At 37.0% G+C, this 19,560-nt stretch overlaps 1 protein-coding gene across 6 annotated transcripts in view; it reads left to right on the top strand.

The window, feature by feature from the left end:
• The window catches only part of LOC145978225 (uncharacterized), a 323,131-nt gene that overhangs the window by 290,918 nt on the left and 12,653 nt on the right, over window positions 1-19,560 (top strand). For 4 of the 6 annotated variants that reach the window (XM_083110697.1, XM_083110694.1, XM_083110695.1 and 1 more), the window contains exons 6-12: window positions 2,822-2,932; window positions 4,013-4,114; window positions 5,158-5,406; window positions 9,825-10,034; window positions 13,515-14,363; window positions 15,859-15,985; window positions 19,453-19,537. In XM_083110697.1, the coding sequence (XP_082966823.1) occupies window positions 2,822-2,932; window positions 4,013-4,114; window positions 5,158-5,406; window positions 9,825-10,034; window positions 13,515-14,363; window positions 15,859-15,985; window positions 19,453-19,537 (1,733 nt within the window). The remainder of the gene's footprint in view (window positions 1-2,821; window positions 2,933-4,012; window positions 4,115-5,157; window positions 5,407-9,824; window positions 10,035-13,514; window positions 14,364-15,858; window positions 15,986-19,452; window positions 19,538-19,560) is intronic. The other 2 variants (XM_083110692.1, XM_083110693.1) reach the window with 2 other exon arrangements.

Here is a 19,560-nt window from a genome sequence, read left to right as displayed (position 1 = left end):
AAAGCAAAAGTGTTGTAAACAACTTGTTTCAAACTTTTAAAACACACGGCTTTGTTTTGTTTCGCAAATGTTTAAAACAAGTTTTTTTCAGACTTGTTTAAAACACATTTTGATACTTGATGTTTGATAGTTTGTGGTTATTCGAGATTTTGTAACTTTGCCTTTTCATTCAATCCGTCTAATTTTGTTTATTGTGCATAGAAATCTGTTCAGTGACTGAAAATGTACATCAATTAACAAATAAACATACCGTGGGCCACGTTTTTAAAACGCCAGGTTTTTTATATTATTTTTTTTTTTTGCAAGTGTTAAAACATATTTGAAATTGAATACTATGTGGATAAAACAGTTTTGTTCATTACTTAACATACTGCACATAGTTGTTAATGTCAACATTTAGTTACACTCACGATAAAATATATTTAAAAAAAGCACTGGCAGAGCAGCTGCTACCACGTGGACTGAGTGGGACCTGGCAACTGTGGTTTATTTGAAGGGTTCTCGAACAGCTAACATGCGAGATTTAAGACTAACATAAATATGTATTTTAGGAAGTTAGTCAGTCAAGCGTTTACCTTATTATTATACGAACACAGTTCATCCTTGGATTATCAGGAGATTCTTTATCATCATCATTCTTAGAAAATAAGTCTTCTTCGCATTATGTTTTAAATGATCTATTTGTTTAAAACACTGATTAAAACATTTAAAACATGTTTAAAACAAAAAAAACTGTTTTGTTTCTTTTGTAAAAAAAAATTGCCAACCCTGTTTCCAAGTGACATATGTCGCGTGTCGTTTCGGTCTGAAATCTCCCTAAAGCAAAACATCTACATTTACTAGGGATGAACGATATTGTCAAGAAAATATCGTCACAGACGATACGATATTTTGTCCGTATCGTGATATGTCTCCACGATATACTTATATCGCCCAACACTAACATTTACCGAACAACAGATCGAGGCGACCCGGTCCGAGCAACACGTGCAGGTTATCGCGTCGCTTCGGTTCAAATGTTCAATTGATCACTGAGGGTTCGGTGTCGCTTCGGTCCTTGTTTCACTGGAATTCGGTAACTTTGTTTCACAAAACTTGGTCCAAGTTTTATCCAGACGCAGGAAAAGTTGGTTATAGAACCTCGCATAATCTATTTTCCTATAAGTATCTTCCAATGCGTTAGGTAAGCATGTTTTGTCTGTAATTGCGGCCTTGGGAATAAATAAGTTCTCGTAGTATACGTGCATCTTCTTTGTAAAACGATACGTTACAACGTTTTGAAACATGGTCGCATAGTCTTAATAACAGGCGCGCTCCATGTGGCAGCTTCGTTTCGGAATATTCATGACAGTTTTCTTCCCTCACGTTGTCTTCGACAGTTGACTGAGAATGCAGATGAGCTGCCTTGTTTTGATGCCAATGATCTTCCTGCTCCACGAGTTCAAGCAAGCGAGCGAGAGGTTTTGTTCAGTCGATAGAATGCTTGTTTACCGTTACGCTTGTAATACGATTCTGAACCGGTTATATTTATCCATAGAAAGTGGATTAAAAACGACGATTAAGGTTAAATTTGGTCTAGGAACAAACCAGTAATAAATTCACGTCATGACAGACCTACTATTGTGGTGAAACCTTGTTATAAGCTGAAACGTAAAAAGTTAGTGTTTCCTTCCCAGGAAAGTGGATCAATTATTTTCCTTGCAAAACTCGATCAAACGAGGAATTGGAAGCTTAGCGTGTCGATTTAAAGTGGACTGGTAGTTTGCCTGTGGTAAAAAAGAAAACTGGCAGAAGGTCATCAAACCGGAAAGTGGCATATGCATGTTAGTACGAATAGAAAAGCTGCAAATAAAAGAATAACGCACATGTAAAGACATCTTCCCAGTCAGTTACGACCGAAGCGCCCTCATTCTGTACAGTAAACATGCGATGTCTGTCATTTGCCTCAATCTTGGTGATTCAATTTATCTACCTTCACAGGAAGGTAATTTATCATATTGGTTGCAATCAGTAAGGTTTATGAGGTTGATGTTCACTTTCTGTTGAACCAAATTGACTCAATTGAAAGCTACTTGCGCAGAAGCATGGTAATCCGGGTTCCAGCAGCAGTACGATCAAGTTAGCATTTCTATAGGAGAATCCGTATTTAGGGAACGCCGTAACATGACGTCACTTGCGCTTGACACACTGAATAACAATATTATTATAATTTTAATAACTTTCTGCAATAATTTTTCCGACATATGAGTTCACTTGCACTTGGGCAGACTTAATTAGAAAGATGGGCACTCTAAAACTGTTGTTTCGTCCAAAAGTGTGATGCCTCCACCAACGTCACACGAAAATTCCCGAACACGAAAGAGACTGGCCCGTACTACCTTGAAGTTCGATATATACGTATATACGATATATACGTATATATATATATATATATATATATATATATTAATGAAGAACACAGGATCGGTTACTCAGCCCCCTTTATCACCAAACGAGATAGTTTACATAATAAATGTCCGTTTGGCTCAAATTTTGCATTTTTGTGTAGTATTTAACAGTGTAATGTATGGACTGCCCAGGAGACTATTCCCACCTCCCTCATTTTTTTTCCTGGCGCAGTCATTTGAAGATATTTTTAGGAGATGTAACCCAACTCCCTGTCTCTTGACACCCTCTTGTCTTTGTGCATAGTGTGAATTGAATAAGCCTTTAGTTACTGATTAAATCCATGCCACAACTACTCTAGATGTAAAAATAGATATGAACACTGCTTTCGCTGATAGGAGAAGTTGTTTTAATTTTTGCTTTCTACCTGTTTCAGGACCAGGACATCATACACGCCTGGTTGATGGATCTGGGATTCGAAGAATACTTTCCTCTCTTCGCTTCTGCAGGCTATGATATGCCAACAATTTCTCGGATGACACCCGAGGTAAGATAAAAACAAGTGTCAGGATTAATTTTGTCTGACAATGTTTAATAATAATAATAATCCTGATGTAGAAAAAAATATCTTTGGAGGATTCCTTATAGACTTAAGTATCCTATTATGAAGCAAAGACACTAATAACACACACTATTCTTCTTGAAATGTTACATGAATTGGTTAAAACCATTACAAATGCATATGTAGAAAGGCGCTGTTCTATGAATGAAACTATGCCAGTGTAAGTAGTAAAATGCAAGGTTTTCAGGATGAAAATGGTTGCTGGTCCTAGTTACTTTGTAATGTTCATTTTTTAAAAAAAGAAAATTTAAATACATGTTAAGAGTTGATAGCTGACTAATTCCGAGTAGATATTCTGAAACCTAAAATTTTTACAAAAAAAAAAATACAAAACATCCATAAGTAACTCCCCCCCCCCCTTGTCAACCATTCCTTCTAATGCATCTTCTCAACCACTCTCCAATTTTATTCTCCTTCCAGTATTAGTATTTCCACCAACTCTATCCAGCTCAGTTCTTTGTCTGTCGATTTCGCATGTACTATTATTCCTAGTTGTAACCACATTGAAGGCTGCTTGCCACTTTTCCTTATCCAGGTTTCTGCACCATGCACTGCTACACTCCACTCGATTCTTTTACCAGAGTTCTCACATTAATTTCCCTTAGTTGCTTTATTGCAAATTTTATTTAAACTACATTTTCTAAATAAAATAAAGGCAATTAAATGCTTACGCATTATGTTTTGTAATATTTAACAAGATGAAATGAAGGCATTTAACATTTAACTAGCTTCATTGTTGCTAGTGTCTACATTATTCATTAACTATTGCCATCTGTGCTGAAAGCCATATATTGTGTAATTTGTTTAGGACATTGAATGATGTTGGAATTGGGTCAAATAAAAACCAGCTAGTCAAAGAATTGCCACTTCACCACTCGTGACACCTCACAATTTAATGGTGTTGCTATGTTTCAATGTGCCTAAATTTATTTTTGTGTGCATGTCAAATTGGATCCATGCATGAACATAAATCTTCAATTATATTTTCTTCCCTTTTGTCCACAGGACCTCACAGCCATAGGAATTAAGAAGCCGAATCATCGGAAAAAGTTAAAAGCGGAAATAGCTCAACTGAATATATCTGATGGATTACCTGAATATATTCCTGTAAGTATACCAAAAAAAAAATGAACTAAATATAACTCGCCTCTGATATTATCTTGGTCATTTTTTTAAAGCTGAATGGGTTAATAGCAGTGGTCGAAAGTCGCATGCTACTTGTAGTAGTGCTACTGTAGCTAGCTACCAAATTTGTAGCTGTAGCTGCGCTACATTTTGAAAATTGTAGTTGTAGCGGTACCAAAGCTACAAAATTCCTGTAGTTTTAGCAAAAATTTCGCTACAGCTACATTTCTTCTCAGCATTTTGAGGTAAATTTTGAATGTGGCAACAGCATTAAAAAAATCGACAATAACGCTTACTTTTGCAGGAGGTTTTTAAATACGGATAATGTAGATTATAAATATCTTTATATCACAGTATAGGTATCCATGTAATTTATTTCATTAGTATCTTAATAATTCTAATATCCAGATAACTGACATATATGTGTCAGTTATATATTGCAGCTAACAGCTACTTTTTTTTTTTTTTTTTTTTGTGTGGAAATGCGTCATTTGTGGCACCCCTGAAAAAAATACCACCTCGTTTGCGTCACCCCAGAACATATATTGTGGATAAGAGGCAGCAAAATGTCATTAATTACTGTCTAAAACACAACTTACAGTGTAAAAAGGAGCGATCTATTTTCCGCTAGAATGACAGCAATAGTGCCAGCAATCAATGGCTCAGTATGTTAACAGAACTCATCAGTTTTCTCAATATATTTCCCTTTATCTTTTCTGTTACTTTTGGTATCATCACTTGTTTCATAAGAATATTGATCGATCAACTTGTTTATTTTGCTCTGCTTTTCTGCCAATTTTGGCTAATCGTGAAGATAATGATGATTTATGAAATTGATGAAGGAACACTTACAGAGTCTGGGATTCAAACCCAGAACCGTCTGGCATCATAGTGCACTGTGCTTACCTGCTATGGAGGTTGGCATAAGAATGTGAATGAACTCCAGAAATGCTATTAATTTTAATGTATCCATGGTTACATTTGTTACTGTTCTCATTAATAATAGTAATTCTTTCTGTTCCAAGGGTTCGATTGACGAATGGTTGCGAATACTCAGGTTAGAGGACTACTTACCGGCTCTCCACCAGCAAGGTTATCAGACGGTAGAAGACGTCACCCAGCTCACATGGGAGGACCTGGAGGACATCGGCATCGTTAAGTTGGGTCACCAAAAGAAAATTCTTTTGGCCATCAAACGCGTCAAAGACATACAAGCCGGAAAACGGTTCCCTTTAGCTACAGATCCAAGGTTAAATCAGATATCCCAGACTCAGGTAAGATTTGTGCACCCGTCGTCAGATTTTGTCCACTTTTTTACCCATTACGGTTGTTTGAAATTACCTACTGCAAAGCTTGATTTTAAGTTAGTTTTTGCTATTGTTGGGTGGTCCATCTTTACAAGTTTACGTACAAAGTATAGACTGTAATGAGTTGAAACTTTGCTTTTCTTGACAAATTTAATAGAACGTGCTTTTTTGGTGTATTTTCAGTTATAATCAAAAAGCAAGACATTTTGGTTTTCACTTTTGCCAGAGAAATATCTGCTATGGTTTTTCTATTGCACTGCATGTTAAATACAAAACATACTAATTTTATTTGATTACACTATAACCGGTTTGCATAAAATATCATGAATGTAGCCTAGTATTGTTAAAACTCATTATCACTTCATTCCATCATGTTGCAGACAGTGTTCAAATTCTATGTAGGGGAAGGGAGAACTTCAGAAATGACTAAAAAATTAATGTGACCAAGACTTCAAATTGTGTCATTACAGTGACAAAGTGTACTACTTAATGTGCATTTATTAAATGCTGCAAACAATTTTTAAAATTAAAAATCATAAGTGTGTGTAAATATAATTTACAGTTTTCCAGGATTTTCCCATTCTTTTGCATACCAGTAGCATAATTTGTCCAGTTCATTGCGTTTTCGTGCCTCAAACCTGTCCTGTTTCACTGTTCGTGGATAGACAGCTCCACTAAAGTAGCTTTTCAGAGTGGACTGTGCTCACCAACATCAGTGGTTCACAATCCCTAACATGAGACTGCAGTTTAGGAACATAACCCTGATTATATTGTTGTGTGTACTTGCTTATCACCTCTTCATCAAAGGACAATAATAACAAGTTTAAAAAATATTAACGAAGTTTTTGTTTTTAACGTTGCTCTTCTACCTCTTGGTTTAATCACGATGATGAGGATTCAACAAAATTCTTTTGGTTTCAGTACCAATGAAATAAACACTATGTTTTTAATATCATCTGTCAATCCCCCACCTATACATCGCAAAATAGCAACCAATTTTCCACTTATTTGGTAATGAAATCGAATTTGTGCTTAACATATATGCCGCCAACTTTGAATCACATCACCGAAGTTCACACTTATCACTGATCATCATCGTGATTAGCCAGAAGTGGCAGAAAAGTGACGCTAAATAACAAAAATACAAACAAACATGACAATAGTCATCGTTTGACATAATCCATTTTGTATGAGTGAGGTTATGTTGCCTAACTACCAATAATGCACAAGTAACTTTAAATCTTTTTTTAAAAAAATAGTTTTACCTGTAGCATGTTAGGTAGAGTTGAAATAGTCAGTAAGTTAATTTATGAAATATAATTACTGCAAAATTTGTGCTTCTTTCTTTTGTGATCCTGTATATATAGTGCAACGTTATTCTATATCTGCTTTGTTCTGAATTGCAAAAAATAAAATATTATAACAGGTTTAAATTCATAGAGCTAGCAAACACCTTTTTCATGCAGATGTAAATACTGTACACTCATTTTTCTGCTATTAGATATCATTAGTTCTAGTCAGTGATCTCATTCTTTGCTGTACATGCTTGATTGCTTTTTAAAATGCCACCTAGAAAAAAAATACAACTTAAATTGTAAGGAGAAACAACGAAAACTCATTAAATGTTCCAGTAGTATACTGCAGTAATTGATCCACCTTAATTATTATCCACATTTCTTTTTTTTGGTTAGGCTGTTATTTTAGTGGTAACTTTACCTATACAGCTCCTCTCCCTTCATACGTACAGATTAAAGAGCTTTGTAATTAAGCAGACTTTAGTTAGATTCCAAGTAACAATGGTTGTTCATATTCTCTGTGAAACCAAAGTCTGATTATGAATAGTACGAGACTAGGCTAAAAGATAAAGAATCCAACGTCGCCCTAGTGGGCTGTCACATAGCCCAATGGTAAGCTCTCTCACTTTTTGATCAAGCTGTTCAATTCCTGGGCAAGGCCCGAAAAGTTTTTGGTTGAGCTAGCATCATGAAGATGCTGCTTTAAATGAAGTAGCTTGTTCCGCTCTTAAAAAGCTAGGCTGTTTCATTTAGTGTTAGATTAGTATTACCCTACTGGCTTGCTTGAAAGACACAAACTGTGCTATTACTTAACCATGAGTAGGGTGGTGACCATAATATTTTGACCCAAAAACGGGACATCCCAAAGGCAGTCACTTTACCCCCCACCTGCAAAATCGGTTAGACCTAATTATAAAATTATTGTTATTATTAACGTATTATTTATTAAAGTATGGATCACATAAATGACACATCATGAACAATATCTATATAAAATATGATCTTCCGTTGTCAAGAGCTATTAATGTTTATAATCTAGGTATGACTTACCTAGTGTTTCTGGTATGTTCTGATCAACCTCTGATGTTAGTCTTACGCTGAAGTTGAGGAATGCCAGAAGGATTTATCAGAAGATCCAATCTTCTTGAGAGAAAAAAATATTCTTCATTAACCATTAATAAAACTCCCCGAAAAACTTACCTTACATATCTAACACAAAATGCAGGATTTGTCTTTTGAATTTCTGTCAAGACACAGGAATTCATTCTTTTTAAGACACTTCATGCTAAGAATTCTTAAATTTACACTTGGTTTTTAACCTAACCTCTACACTTCTATAAAACGGGACAAAGAGGTTTGTTTTATATAATATTGACAGGACTACCAGGACATGTCTCTGAAACGGGACTGTCCCGGTCAAAATGGGATGTATGGTCACCCTAACCATGAACCCAGAACCTATCTGGTGAAGTGGTTAGCATAGGAAGCTACGAGCCACAGGATTAAAAGTGCAAATTCCGGGTCATTTCATAGTATTCGTTACTTTATCCATTTAATCAATTCAGCATTCATCCACACATTTGTGATTGGCTTAGAGAGGAAGAAAAGTGTCGTACAAAAACAAATTGAATCCACAACCTTCCACATTTCAGATAATTGCAATTTTTCATGGGGAAATTTCAAATTGTCTCTTTTGTTTATGATACTATTTTATCAACAAAATTCATAACATTTAAAAATAACAGAGATCATGATTTTTTTGCCCTCGCAGAGTTTTATCATCCTTCAGTATAATTTTCATTGATTTGTTTAATTTTTACCTCGCTTTTTGTGCCACTTTTGGCAAATTTGCGAAGATAGGGATGAGTGATGATATGATGAAATTGATGAATGGACACTCGCAAAGAACACCCATGCCCAGACCAGGATTCGAACCTGGGACCGCTAACCACTGTGCCACAGAGGTCAACTGTACATTGACCTTTCACAGTGAATAATGGTAGTAAAAAACAACAAGAGATTAGAGTTTTGTATTTGTAAATAAGAGCTATGGTAAAGATTCCTTTGATTGTTTAGATTCAGTTGGTGTCAAACAACTTTTTGAAGTTTTGAACATTTCATATTAGTTAAGAAAATGTACACAGAATTAACACTTAATCTTCAGCGCTGGTCCTTTTTCTTTCAAAGAAGTACAACTGATCCAGAGTATGAAATATGCACTTAGCTTTCATTAAATGAAACATTCATAAACACTACAGAGTTACACTTTGCATTGTGTGCACAATTTCTATATTTCATATTGTAGTGTGTGCCAGATACAAAAATTCACCTGTTAAGAAATCACCTTCCTGTTAATTACTTTTATTACTATTATGCACATACAAAAAATAAACATGCCTGCATGTTTTGTAATTTTATTGAGCACTATATTTTCATATTTTTGCACTGTGCTTTCTTAGGCTAATTTTGTATCAAGGTTCTAATTTTTCTAACTTGGCATATGTAACAAATGTTTTATCTACTTAAATTTAGCATAGTTAATAGTAATTTAAGTTGTAAGTTTACATTGTGTGTTTTTATAATAATCCTGTGTTGCTATATTGCTGATTTATTGTGTGTTAATTTTTCTTAGTGGTTTCCTTTTTGTGTCCTGCACGTGTTTTGTGCGTGTACTGATAATATTTTAACTAATCACACATTAATTATTTTTTGTGTATATTAACACCCCATTGTTAACTTGAGACAAAACAATCCATTAGTTGAAAAATGATTTTTATCTGTATATTCCTCTGAAATATCTTTTGACTAGTTTTACTAACATGCTTTTTTGTCTCGAATTTTTTTCAAAATCAGTACTATTTGATATCACTTATTTCTCCAAAGTCTTCGTCTCATCTGTATGGGTCAACCAGTCTTCTCTATTTCTGCTGTATATTGCTTTTAAAATTCTATGTTGTATTTTTATTAACTGTTGAATGTTTTTGTTTTTAGTATCGTTTCATCACATTTTTAGATTTGTTTATAGAAAAAATATTAATAACCCTCATTGACCAATCATGGAAAATTACACCTAACCTCTAATTTTTCAAGGATGTTCTGATCACAACCGGCGGCAACTCACCCATTAGTGAATGTTATCCCAGTGTTCCGTCATTCCACACATTCCATCGATTGCCATCAATGGGCCAACAATGGGAGGTGGACGGAGTACGAGGTCATTCGTTCGAATTTGGCCCCGTAAGCACCACCCCACAGATGTATTTCCAGCCCATGTACTGCCCCGATATTGTACCCATCAAGGTAGACCTTTTTTCTGTGCACTTTATTTTTATTATTATTATGATTATTGTATTTTTATATAGTTTAGTTTTTGTTTCGTTTCGATGCATTTACTTTGGTTAATCACATCTGGACATACCCAACCTAACCTACATGGATAAAATGTGTACCGGAAACCTCCTCCTCATCAACCTCACAAGATTTTTCAAATCTTGAAGAGAAAAAGCCTAGTGAAATAAGGAAATGATATGTTACCATATGATAGGAAGGGAGGCTAATGTATGTTTGCTGTCAATTAAAAACCAGTGTTGCAAAGTGTTATCCCAGTATCTTCACGAGTCAGGTGCAAAGAGTGCCCTCACTTGTGGCATGAAAACACCCTATATCCAATAAACGTAATAGTAAGAAATATCATAAATCTTGATGTTTATTGTTAGTAATCTTTGATCAGAGTTTTGCCCCTCAGTAAAACATTGGCACTGCTCACAAATTTAGGTTCAGTGTATGGTTGCAGAGCTGAACTTTTGTCTGAAAATTATTTTTTCCCAATTTAAACTAAGCTTCGTGGTGCACCAGCCCTTGAAGGGGCGGGGCCTACCAGAGTGGCTTTTCATTGGGTCAGCACATCGGGTCCCATCGCCAGTGTTATTCTGGCTTTCGTGACCGGAACCTGCTACTTCTTGAATAGCTTCCCAATTGTCCTCACGACGCTGGGTCAACGCTGAAATTTTTGGGGCACCCACCGGGAATCGAACCTGGGACCTCTCACACCAAAGGTGAGAGTGCTAACCACTTGCCTACGCAGGAGTCCTTCCCAATTTAAAACTAGGAAGGAAATCGGACATTACTAAAACTAAACCAAAAATAACTACCACTAGTAGCAGGTTAAATATCAGTTTACGGAGTCACCATGTTCACTGAAGAGCTGTCAATTAAAAATTGATGTCATAAAGTGTTAATTAGCCTCCTGTTGTTACCTTGTAAACAATGGGTCTTAGGTTCGGTATCTGGTGGGGGCACATAGTGGTTCCAATTCCACTTGTCCGAATTGGCCTATCTGTGCATAAAGTGGACTTACACCAGAAACTCAAGTGAACACAAAGAATAAGGCGTTAACTCTTGGGAGGGTGTGGGGGTTGTCCTTTACTGTTTATCAAAGACTTACAAAGGATGGGCTAGCTTCAAATAAATGTTTAAAGAGCACGATTGATACTAAAACAATCTCCCATCTTTCAGGCTCTTCATTACTTCTTGAAGGGAACACTTTCCTGAACCCTTATCTTTTATTCAAGTTTTAGGTTCCCCCTGAGAGGGATCTTGCTTATATTTTGATGGTCCTGATGTACAATTGCAGTTCATACATAACAATGTACACACAATTTGGTACCACTCAACCTCCCCAAATATGCCACTAGTGCCATCCATATTCCTTAATAAAATTCACAAATATGTACATGTATATAATCATTTATTGCTTAATTATGCTCAGGGTGTAAGCTTATGTTAATAACGTAACCTACTCATCTGGAAATAAATGCTTCAAAAAAAAAAAAAATACAGTTAGCCTCCTTTCCTACTACATAGTATAATCCAGATTATGCATCATCTAAATTAAGAAAACATATGATAATGTATTTCTTTCTCAATAGGATCATGTCTAGTCTGTGTGTGTGCATTCAGATATGTAGATATGATTTACTGATCCAGGGTAGTCATGTCGAAGTAAGAAATTTAATATTAAAGCATTAATAAAATACACTAATGAGTAAGTAACAAATAATTATCACTATGCATGTTTTACTAACTGTAGAACAAAGCATGTTTTGCCTTTGTGTGGTTTGTATTGACATCACATCATTCAAAGCAATTTATTTTTTCTCTGACAGTGTACTAAAATCTTTATCATGGTAACTAATCATAATAGTTATATTACTGTGAGTCTCATGCTGTATCTATAATATATAAATGAAATCATGTAGTTCTTTTGTGGTAACCCTGTATTTACACTCCAGGCAGAGTCTGCTCAGTGGCATGCTAAAGATTTTAGTATGTTGTCAGACAAAAAATAAATGCCACTGGCAACTGCAAATCTACAATGCATGTTGCATACAGGATATAAATAAAGTACTGTTGTTTGAGGGGTCATCACATGGAGACAAGACCACAAGAAGCAAAACATATCCTTCTGGATGTGAAATTTTGTGTTGTGAGGTTACCAACTTGCTGTAACGATCCTATTGAAACACAGTGAGATGGTTACAGAGCAAAAGTGTCCGTGACTGTGCAACAACACCATATGTGCATACTGGCTCATTTGCAACATAGCAATTCCTTTTTCACAAAAAGTAATTTACTGAATAGGCCACTTCATTTTTTAATATAAATATTCATATTGATTCTGTGTATCACAGGAATCTTTCAAAAACAAAACAAGGTCATTGTGAATGATTATTGTAAAACCGGTTTTGCATTTTTTAAATAACTGCAGTGTTTCAAGTGAGCTTAGTTGTCTCAGTTTTTATGTATGAAGACAATTTTTCTACCCACGACTAAAGGCTGTGCTGCGAGTACCATTCTTGTTTAGATCTACATATCCCACTGAAATGAATTTCAAGCTTATAAATGCTCATACTGTGTAACAAATATTATGAAGGTTTTTCATTAATTGGAGTCAGTATAATACAAAATTGTCAAGACATTTAAAAATGTTATGTTCAGAATAGAAGTGTTATGCACAGAACTGTTGAAAGCTGATATTATGCAAGGGCATGCCAAAAGTTTGTACTAAGCATATATATTTCTTAGAACTACACTTAAAATTGCATTGAAGTGAACAGTGAAGAAACATTCTGTAGAATTGCTTTGATACAATTGGCAACGACTGTTTTTGTATTCTACATGGTTCTCTTGAAGCAAAAATTGCATTTGTCACTCAAAATTGAAAACAATGTTAAAGTTGATCCATAGAGTTAAATTTGATGTTGATTTATACATTTCGGTGGTAGCATTGGAAACGGTGACAGATAGCCAAGGGACAATGGGACAAAATAATCAAAATTCAAGCCTCATATGTTCATCACAGTGCTAAACCTTTTAGAGGCATTTCTGCTAAAAATATTACCCTGTTCTCATGTTTGAAACAAAAAGAGAGATAAATTTTCAGATCGGCTTATTTCATACCTTTTCAATACAGAAACCTCTTGTACAATACAGTAAAGTGAAGTTTTTTCTTAAACCCAACCAAACTCTCATGATTATCGTATTCATTAATACATAAAAAGAGTCAAATACACCTATACCAAATTGTCTTTTTCATTCCAAAATACAATTCACAGTACTCGCAACAATGCTAATTTATATCTGATGAATCCTGCTTAGTTTTTAGCATGCAAACTGCAGTAAAACACAAAACTGTAGAGAGCTTAGGAATCTATAGGTAATTAGGTTTATTGAATTTGTCCAGGTAATCAGGTATTAATTATTTAATGTGTGTACTTATAGATTCGTGGAGGTCGTGGCAAGTCCTTGGAAAGTTTGGAGGATTCTGAAAGGTGTTATTCACACTATACGTTCAGCGGAGATGTACACACATTCCACGGAAACTGGAGACCAAGGAGTTACGACGACGGAGACATCACACCCACAAATGAAGTAGTGACATTACATGAAGGTGGAGGAACACTTCCACGTCCGAGAGGGATGGTGAAGCCACGTCCGGTGGCCAAAATTACCGCAAAGAGCAGAACTGACGTTACCGGGTTGTACATTGAGGGAAATATGGGCCCGGAGAAGCCTCCGGTGCAGGGATACACAAAAAGTTTACCGAGGGACCTTATAGAACGAGAGAAGTACTTTGCTCGCTTCGAAGTGCCCTGTGACAAGAACACCTGTGCTACACCAAAGAAAATGCCTCCTCCTTCCCCACCAAAGAGACGCAATTCTAAAACCGGCGAGGTGGACTATAGTGAGTGTACTAGCTACAACGAGAAGGACCCAAGCAAGCAGGCAAGTGCGAATCCAAGTGGACTCTGTCATTTGAGTGAACGCGAACCCTCCCTGCCGGCATTCCCGACGACGCAGTGTGACGAGGTGATACTGCACGATCAAATGCCCCTGCCGCCGCCTCCCCCGCACCTCATCAGGCAGAACGGGGACACCGTGGTGGCGGAACTTCGAGACCAGTTTGAAAACCTTCAGGTGGACCCTTTGCATCCCGGTGTTCCCACGGTGGCCGCAGCTGGCTGGGAAGCACATTCTTCCAGTTCAAGTAGTGTTGTTGATTTTCAGGAACAGGATCTGGTCTCCGGGATGTTGCACCAAAGCAGGAATGGTTCCGAAGCAAGTTTTAAGGTGAGTTTAACATTTCTTGTAATATATGTCAAGAGTTTTGTTATTTGGTATTTTCCTTCACTTTTTTGCCAGTTTCTCTACAATCACAATGACAAGGAAGCATGATGATTGGATGAAATTGAGGCAAGGACACTGGCAAAGAACACCCATGCCTATAGGGCTCTAACCCAGGGCTTTGGTGGTGAGAGAGAACATTTGACTACTTAATGCACTTATCTACAAAGTCAGCTAATAGATGGCTCGTAAAAATAAGTACAAATATGTCTCCATGTATATTAATTAAAATCCACATTGCAAATCTGCTTACAGAAGCATTTCGTAGTTTCTGTTCCTGTCATGTTTGTGAGCCATGAGTTCCCATTCCGACTGAATTTTATTACATTAGATTTACTGCTAGTGGGACATAAAATTTACCAATATCAACATTCTCTCAATTCAATATAGAATTGAATTCGTCCTTGAACATGACTACTAAATAATGTCATTAATTAATGTATGCTGAGTTACGTTGTTTCATGTCCACTTTATGTACAGATAGACTAATTGGGACTGGATATACAGTTTAAAGTGAGATCCGAACCAATATGTATCTCCACTGGATATCGAACACGGGACTACTTAATTACAAGGTGATGTCGTTACCACTACACCACCAGGGAGGCCATAATTAAAACATTTATTGGATATTTACAGAACCAGAACATGTAAATTATATGTGTATGTTTATAAGACAATGACAGAATATACTCTAAATGTAAATTATTGGCTAAATGTAAACTTTACAATTTGGTACACACAAGGGATGTACTGTGTAGAAATGTAAATTAAAAATTGAGAGGTTCGAGCCCTGGTCGAGTATGTAGCATACGAACTGTAACGTGTCAATAAAGCATTTCCCGACTACGATGTGTTTCTCGACCCCCCCCCCCCCAATTTCGCCCGGGGTCAACACCAATGTTTCCCACTAGTTCAGATGTAGGGTATGTGGCATCTGACAGCTTTTTCGACATTCCATACTACACCGCTTTCGCCTCATACACAGTGTGCAGAGTTTACGAAAATGCACTCTAATGCATCAATGACGCATTTCCGGACCCATGTTCATATAACATTATTTCATCGTCTCCATGTGAGGAATATGTCCCCCAAGTATTGACATATATTTTTGTTACACCCTGTGTATCATTTAATTGAATTAGAATTTTTTGATACATTGGCATCCACAGACCCTTTATATATTGTTGATATATTTGTGTGTGTGTGTGTATGTATGTGCGTGGGTGGTGAGAGATGGTAATGCATAAGTTTGAACTAGAGAAAACACCATTTTGTACCCTTGAATTTTTGGAAAGTTCACCTTGAAATCTGGGAATTATTCTTGAATCTTATCATGTTCCTATAGTAGCCACCCTGATAACTGACACAATATAGAGAATAAAGTTAGGAGTCAGAGTAAATAGTATGTGTGATTAATTGCAAATGTTTACCATTTCAGTCAAGTTCCAGTACAGAATCGGATTCTTTGCCCTTCGCCAATGAAAATGCTGGGACCATCAAACAGAGGGTCACGAGGCCACACCCAACACTTTCAACAATGGACTATTCACAAACAGGTAAGCAAGGTACTGTCGCTTTATTTATTCTCATCAGCTTCAGGTGTATTCATGCATGTGCTTTCACGTCAGCTGTTTATGTTTGTCTGTCTGGCAACACTTTCATATCAAAGGACAAAGATCAGTGGCATGTCCCAAGACTGTGGGCTGCGGTGAACAATCACAACACCTTTCTTTGTTGTGGATGTTCCAACATAAAAAATATAATTTACCTTGTAGAACCCATGCTAGAACATTCAAGTAATGTTTCTTTCCAGCCCAACAGATCACATCTTGGCAATAGTATGGAAACTGTAGCTGACTCAGTGGCTCGGTTGGTAGAGGCTAAAGGTGACTCAAGGCCTAGTTGAGTCTGTATTTTTCACTTAAATTCTATGTAACATAAAATAAACAACCAATGTTTCTAGCAAACATAGAAAAAAAGAAAGGCTACATTTAGGTGTTCAAAATATTTATAAAATTCCAACTTCTTGGAATGTCTATGACCAGATGACGCCAGTTATAGGTTGTGGCATTGTTCTCTGTCTGCGCAGACATGTCATTTTCATGACAGTCCGTCTTTTGTGAGTACCACGCTCGCACGTATACCAACCGCATAACCATTTTTTGCACACACATTTTATTTCTGTGCACCCTGAATTCATGTTGTATCACTGTTTTCTGATTTGATTCTTTGGTAATTATTTTATTTGACTTAATTCACTTATTACTGTCATTATTTCTGGCTAAATTAACTTTGAAACCTGATTTTCGTTATGAATGAACAATGGCAGTTCCGAGCATTGCTTGCTGAACTGAGTGATGACAAAAAGAGCAGGGTACACATAATGTTGTTGAGGAGTTACTGAAAAGCGAAAATGATAGCAACACAGATCAAATTCCTTGTGAAGATGAGCCTATTTTTACGTATTCTTTTCCCTCTATATATTGGGTGGGATAAAACTACAAAGTAGAATGTACATCTCTCTCATCAACATGTAATAAATTATTGAATTTATTACAAATGTTGTGTAAATTAGTTAACATCAATAGTTAATTCCAAATAACATTATAAAAATTGTTGTTTTTTTCTGTGGTAAATTGTCTCTGACATTACGTAATCAGTAATATTGCAATAAAAGAATATCATTTTGTTATTATGTAATAAATAAGATAAATTTTAACATGTAAGTGATATATGTTAGGCAATATATATTTATTTATAAACTATTTTTAATGTGATAAATGTAAAACTATATTTGAAAAAATGCCAAAAAAACATGGAATTCATATGTAAGAGCCACGCTCAAATGTATACCAACCGTGTTACTCTGAAACACACATGCCAACAGAGGGTTAATTGTCCTTTGATAGACCTATCAAAAATCAAATCTTTTAATAGTTTTTGATTACTGTGAAGCTACTTCAGTCAAAATAAAATTTGGAGTATTGAAAGACCTATCTTGTAGATTGTTCATGAAATAATCAGCTGAGATCACGTCCATCATTAGATTGCTATCAAAATTACTAATTGTAAGTTGACAATGTAAGTCATTCCAATTGATCATTTCACTCAAGACTCTACAACTAGTTACTGCCGCACAAGGCATATACTGTGGAACCCTGTTTATAATTTTTTTTGGCATAGGAACTGTAGCTTTCCTGGCATCGTGATTCAAACCGGTATTATCAGGTTACCAGTTAAGTTAAATCGAGCGCATATATTGTTCTCATCTTAAGGGAATGTAAAAATGGCCCTATATATAGGCCAAAAAAAGGACGCACCATAGAACAGCGACGGAATGAACATCAGCGCAATATCAGATTATTCCAACCGGAGAAGTCAGGACGTGCAGAACACACCATCACCAAGGGACACAGCATTTTATTTGCTTACACCAAAATAATAGCCAACATAGCCATTTCATGGGAAAGCACCAATCTCAACAGGCACGTGGTACTTCAGCTCAGTCACGCGAGGAACCCATTTCTCCATAAATACATGACACCAACCATTGAGAACACCAGGATCCAGAGTGAGCCAATAGGAAGACAGCATCCTAGCACCGCCACATCATAGCCATATACACTGAGTGCTCACTGAATTGAGACTACCCTTCCAAGCAACAAGGAACGGCCCAGCAGTTGCTCTGATCACATGACCACCCCGACTGGAAGTATTGTGGTGAATGTATAGACACAATGATACTTGTTAGTCGAACAGCATACGTTAAAATGGGAGGTGGTGAGTATTTAACGTCATTCCAAAAGGACATGATTGTGGGTGCCCGAGCATCAGGTGCATCAATAACCCAGACAGCGACACTGGTCGGATGCTCCTGTTCCAATGTAGTGAAGGTGTACAGAGAGGCAAGAAAATGGGGCATCGAGTTAAACAGCTCGTGACAGCTGAACACACCATCAGTTCCCGGGAATTACGGGACCAACAGGGGATGCAGAACACCTGTATCCCACGCAACTGTTCAGTGCACAGGCATGCATCAAATTCCACAGTAGACGACCCACTCATCACGAAGCATCACCACCGACTTCATCTCGCTTTGGCCCACGAGCATGCTGATTGGACCGTGGACGATTGGAAAATGGTGTGTTAGTCCAATGAATCACTGTTTTTGCAACACCACTGTGATTGACGTGTGCGTGTGTGGCACCAACAGCATGAGGCTATGGACCCTTCCTGCATGGTGAATGCTGTACAGGCATGTGGGGCCAGCTGTATGGTGTGGGGTTGCTTTTGTTCACATGGACTGGGACCATTGGTGTGTACGGACCACCGTGTGATATCCATTGTGTATCGGGAGGTATTAGGGGACAACTTACACCCCACAATGCAACACTTCTACCCACACGGGGATGGCATTTTCCAGGACGACAATGCACGGTGCCACCGAGGCGGGACTGTACTTGCTTCACCGGAGGAACATTCCATAGAAGATGCAACACACCCCCTAACTTCCCCGATCTTAATACCATAGAGCATCTGTGGGATGTTGTGGAACGAGCTCTTCGAACCATGCATCCTGCACAGACGTCAGTTACCTCGTTATGGGGTGCCATCAGGAATATATGGTGTCAGATCCCCGTGGAGACACGCCAGCACCTCGTGGAATCCATGCCACGTTGCGTCCAGGCTGTCTGCCGAGCCAAAGGTGGACCAACAAAGTATTAGGTAGGTGGTCGGAAATCAGTGAGCACTCAGACCCTACGCTGGCCTCCATTTTTACATTCCCCGAAGATGAGAGCAATGTATGCGCTCAAAACATTGGAAGCTAATGTTGATTTAACCTGACTGGTAACCCGAGAACACCTGTTCGAATTTTTAGGGGTTGGTGTAAAAATCTCAGATTTCTGCTCCAATGCCAGAGACAATAGAGCGGAACTGTGATTTTAAATTCTAATATAATGCAAAAAATTATTATTCGAATTCAATAACAAATGAACATATATTAACACTAATTTTGTGTTTTCATTCATAGATTATGTGCCTCCAGCAAATAGAGTCCAACAACCACATCCACACCCACAATCACAAGAAGCTAGTCAACGGACTTACAATCAGAGGTTAGTACTTATTCGTATGAAAT

Source organism: Lepisma saccharinum, chromosome 24, assembly GCF_977018435.1.
Source record: "Lepisma saccharinum chromosome 24, izLepSacc3.1, whole genome shotgun sequence".
Classification (NCBI taxonomy): Eukaryota; Metazoa; Arthropoda; class Insecta; order Zygentoma; family Lepismatidae; genus Lepisma; species Lepisma saccharinum.
Note: the sequence above shows the minus strand (reverse complement) of the source record. Positions and strands in the feature narration are given on the sequence as shown.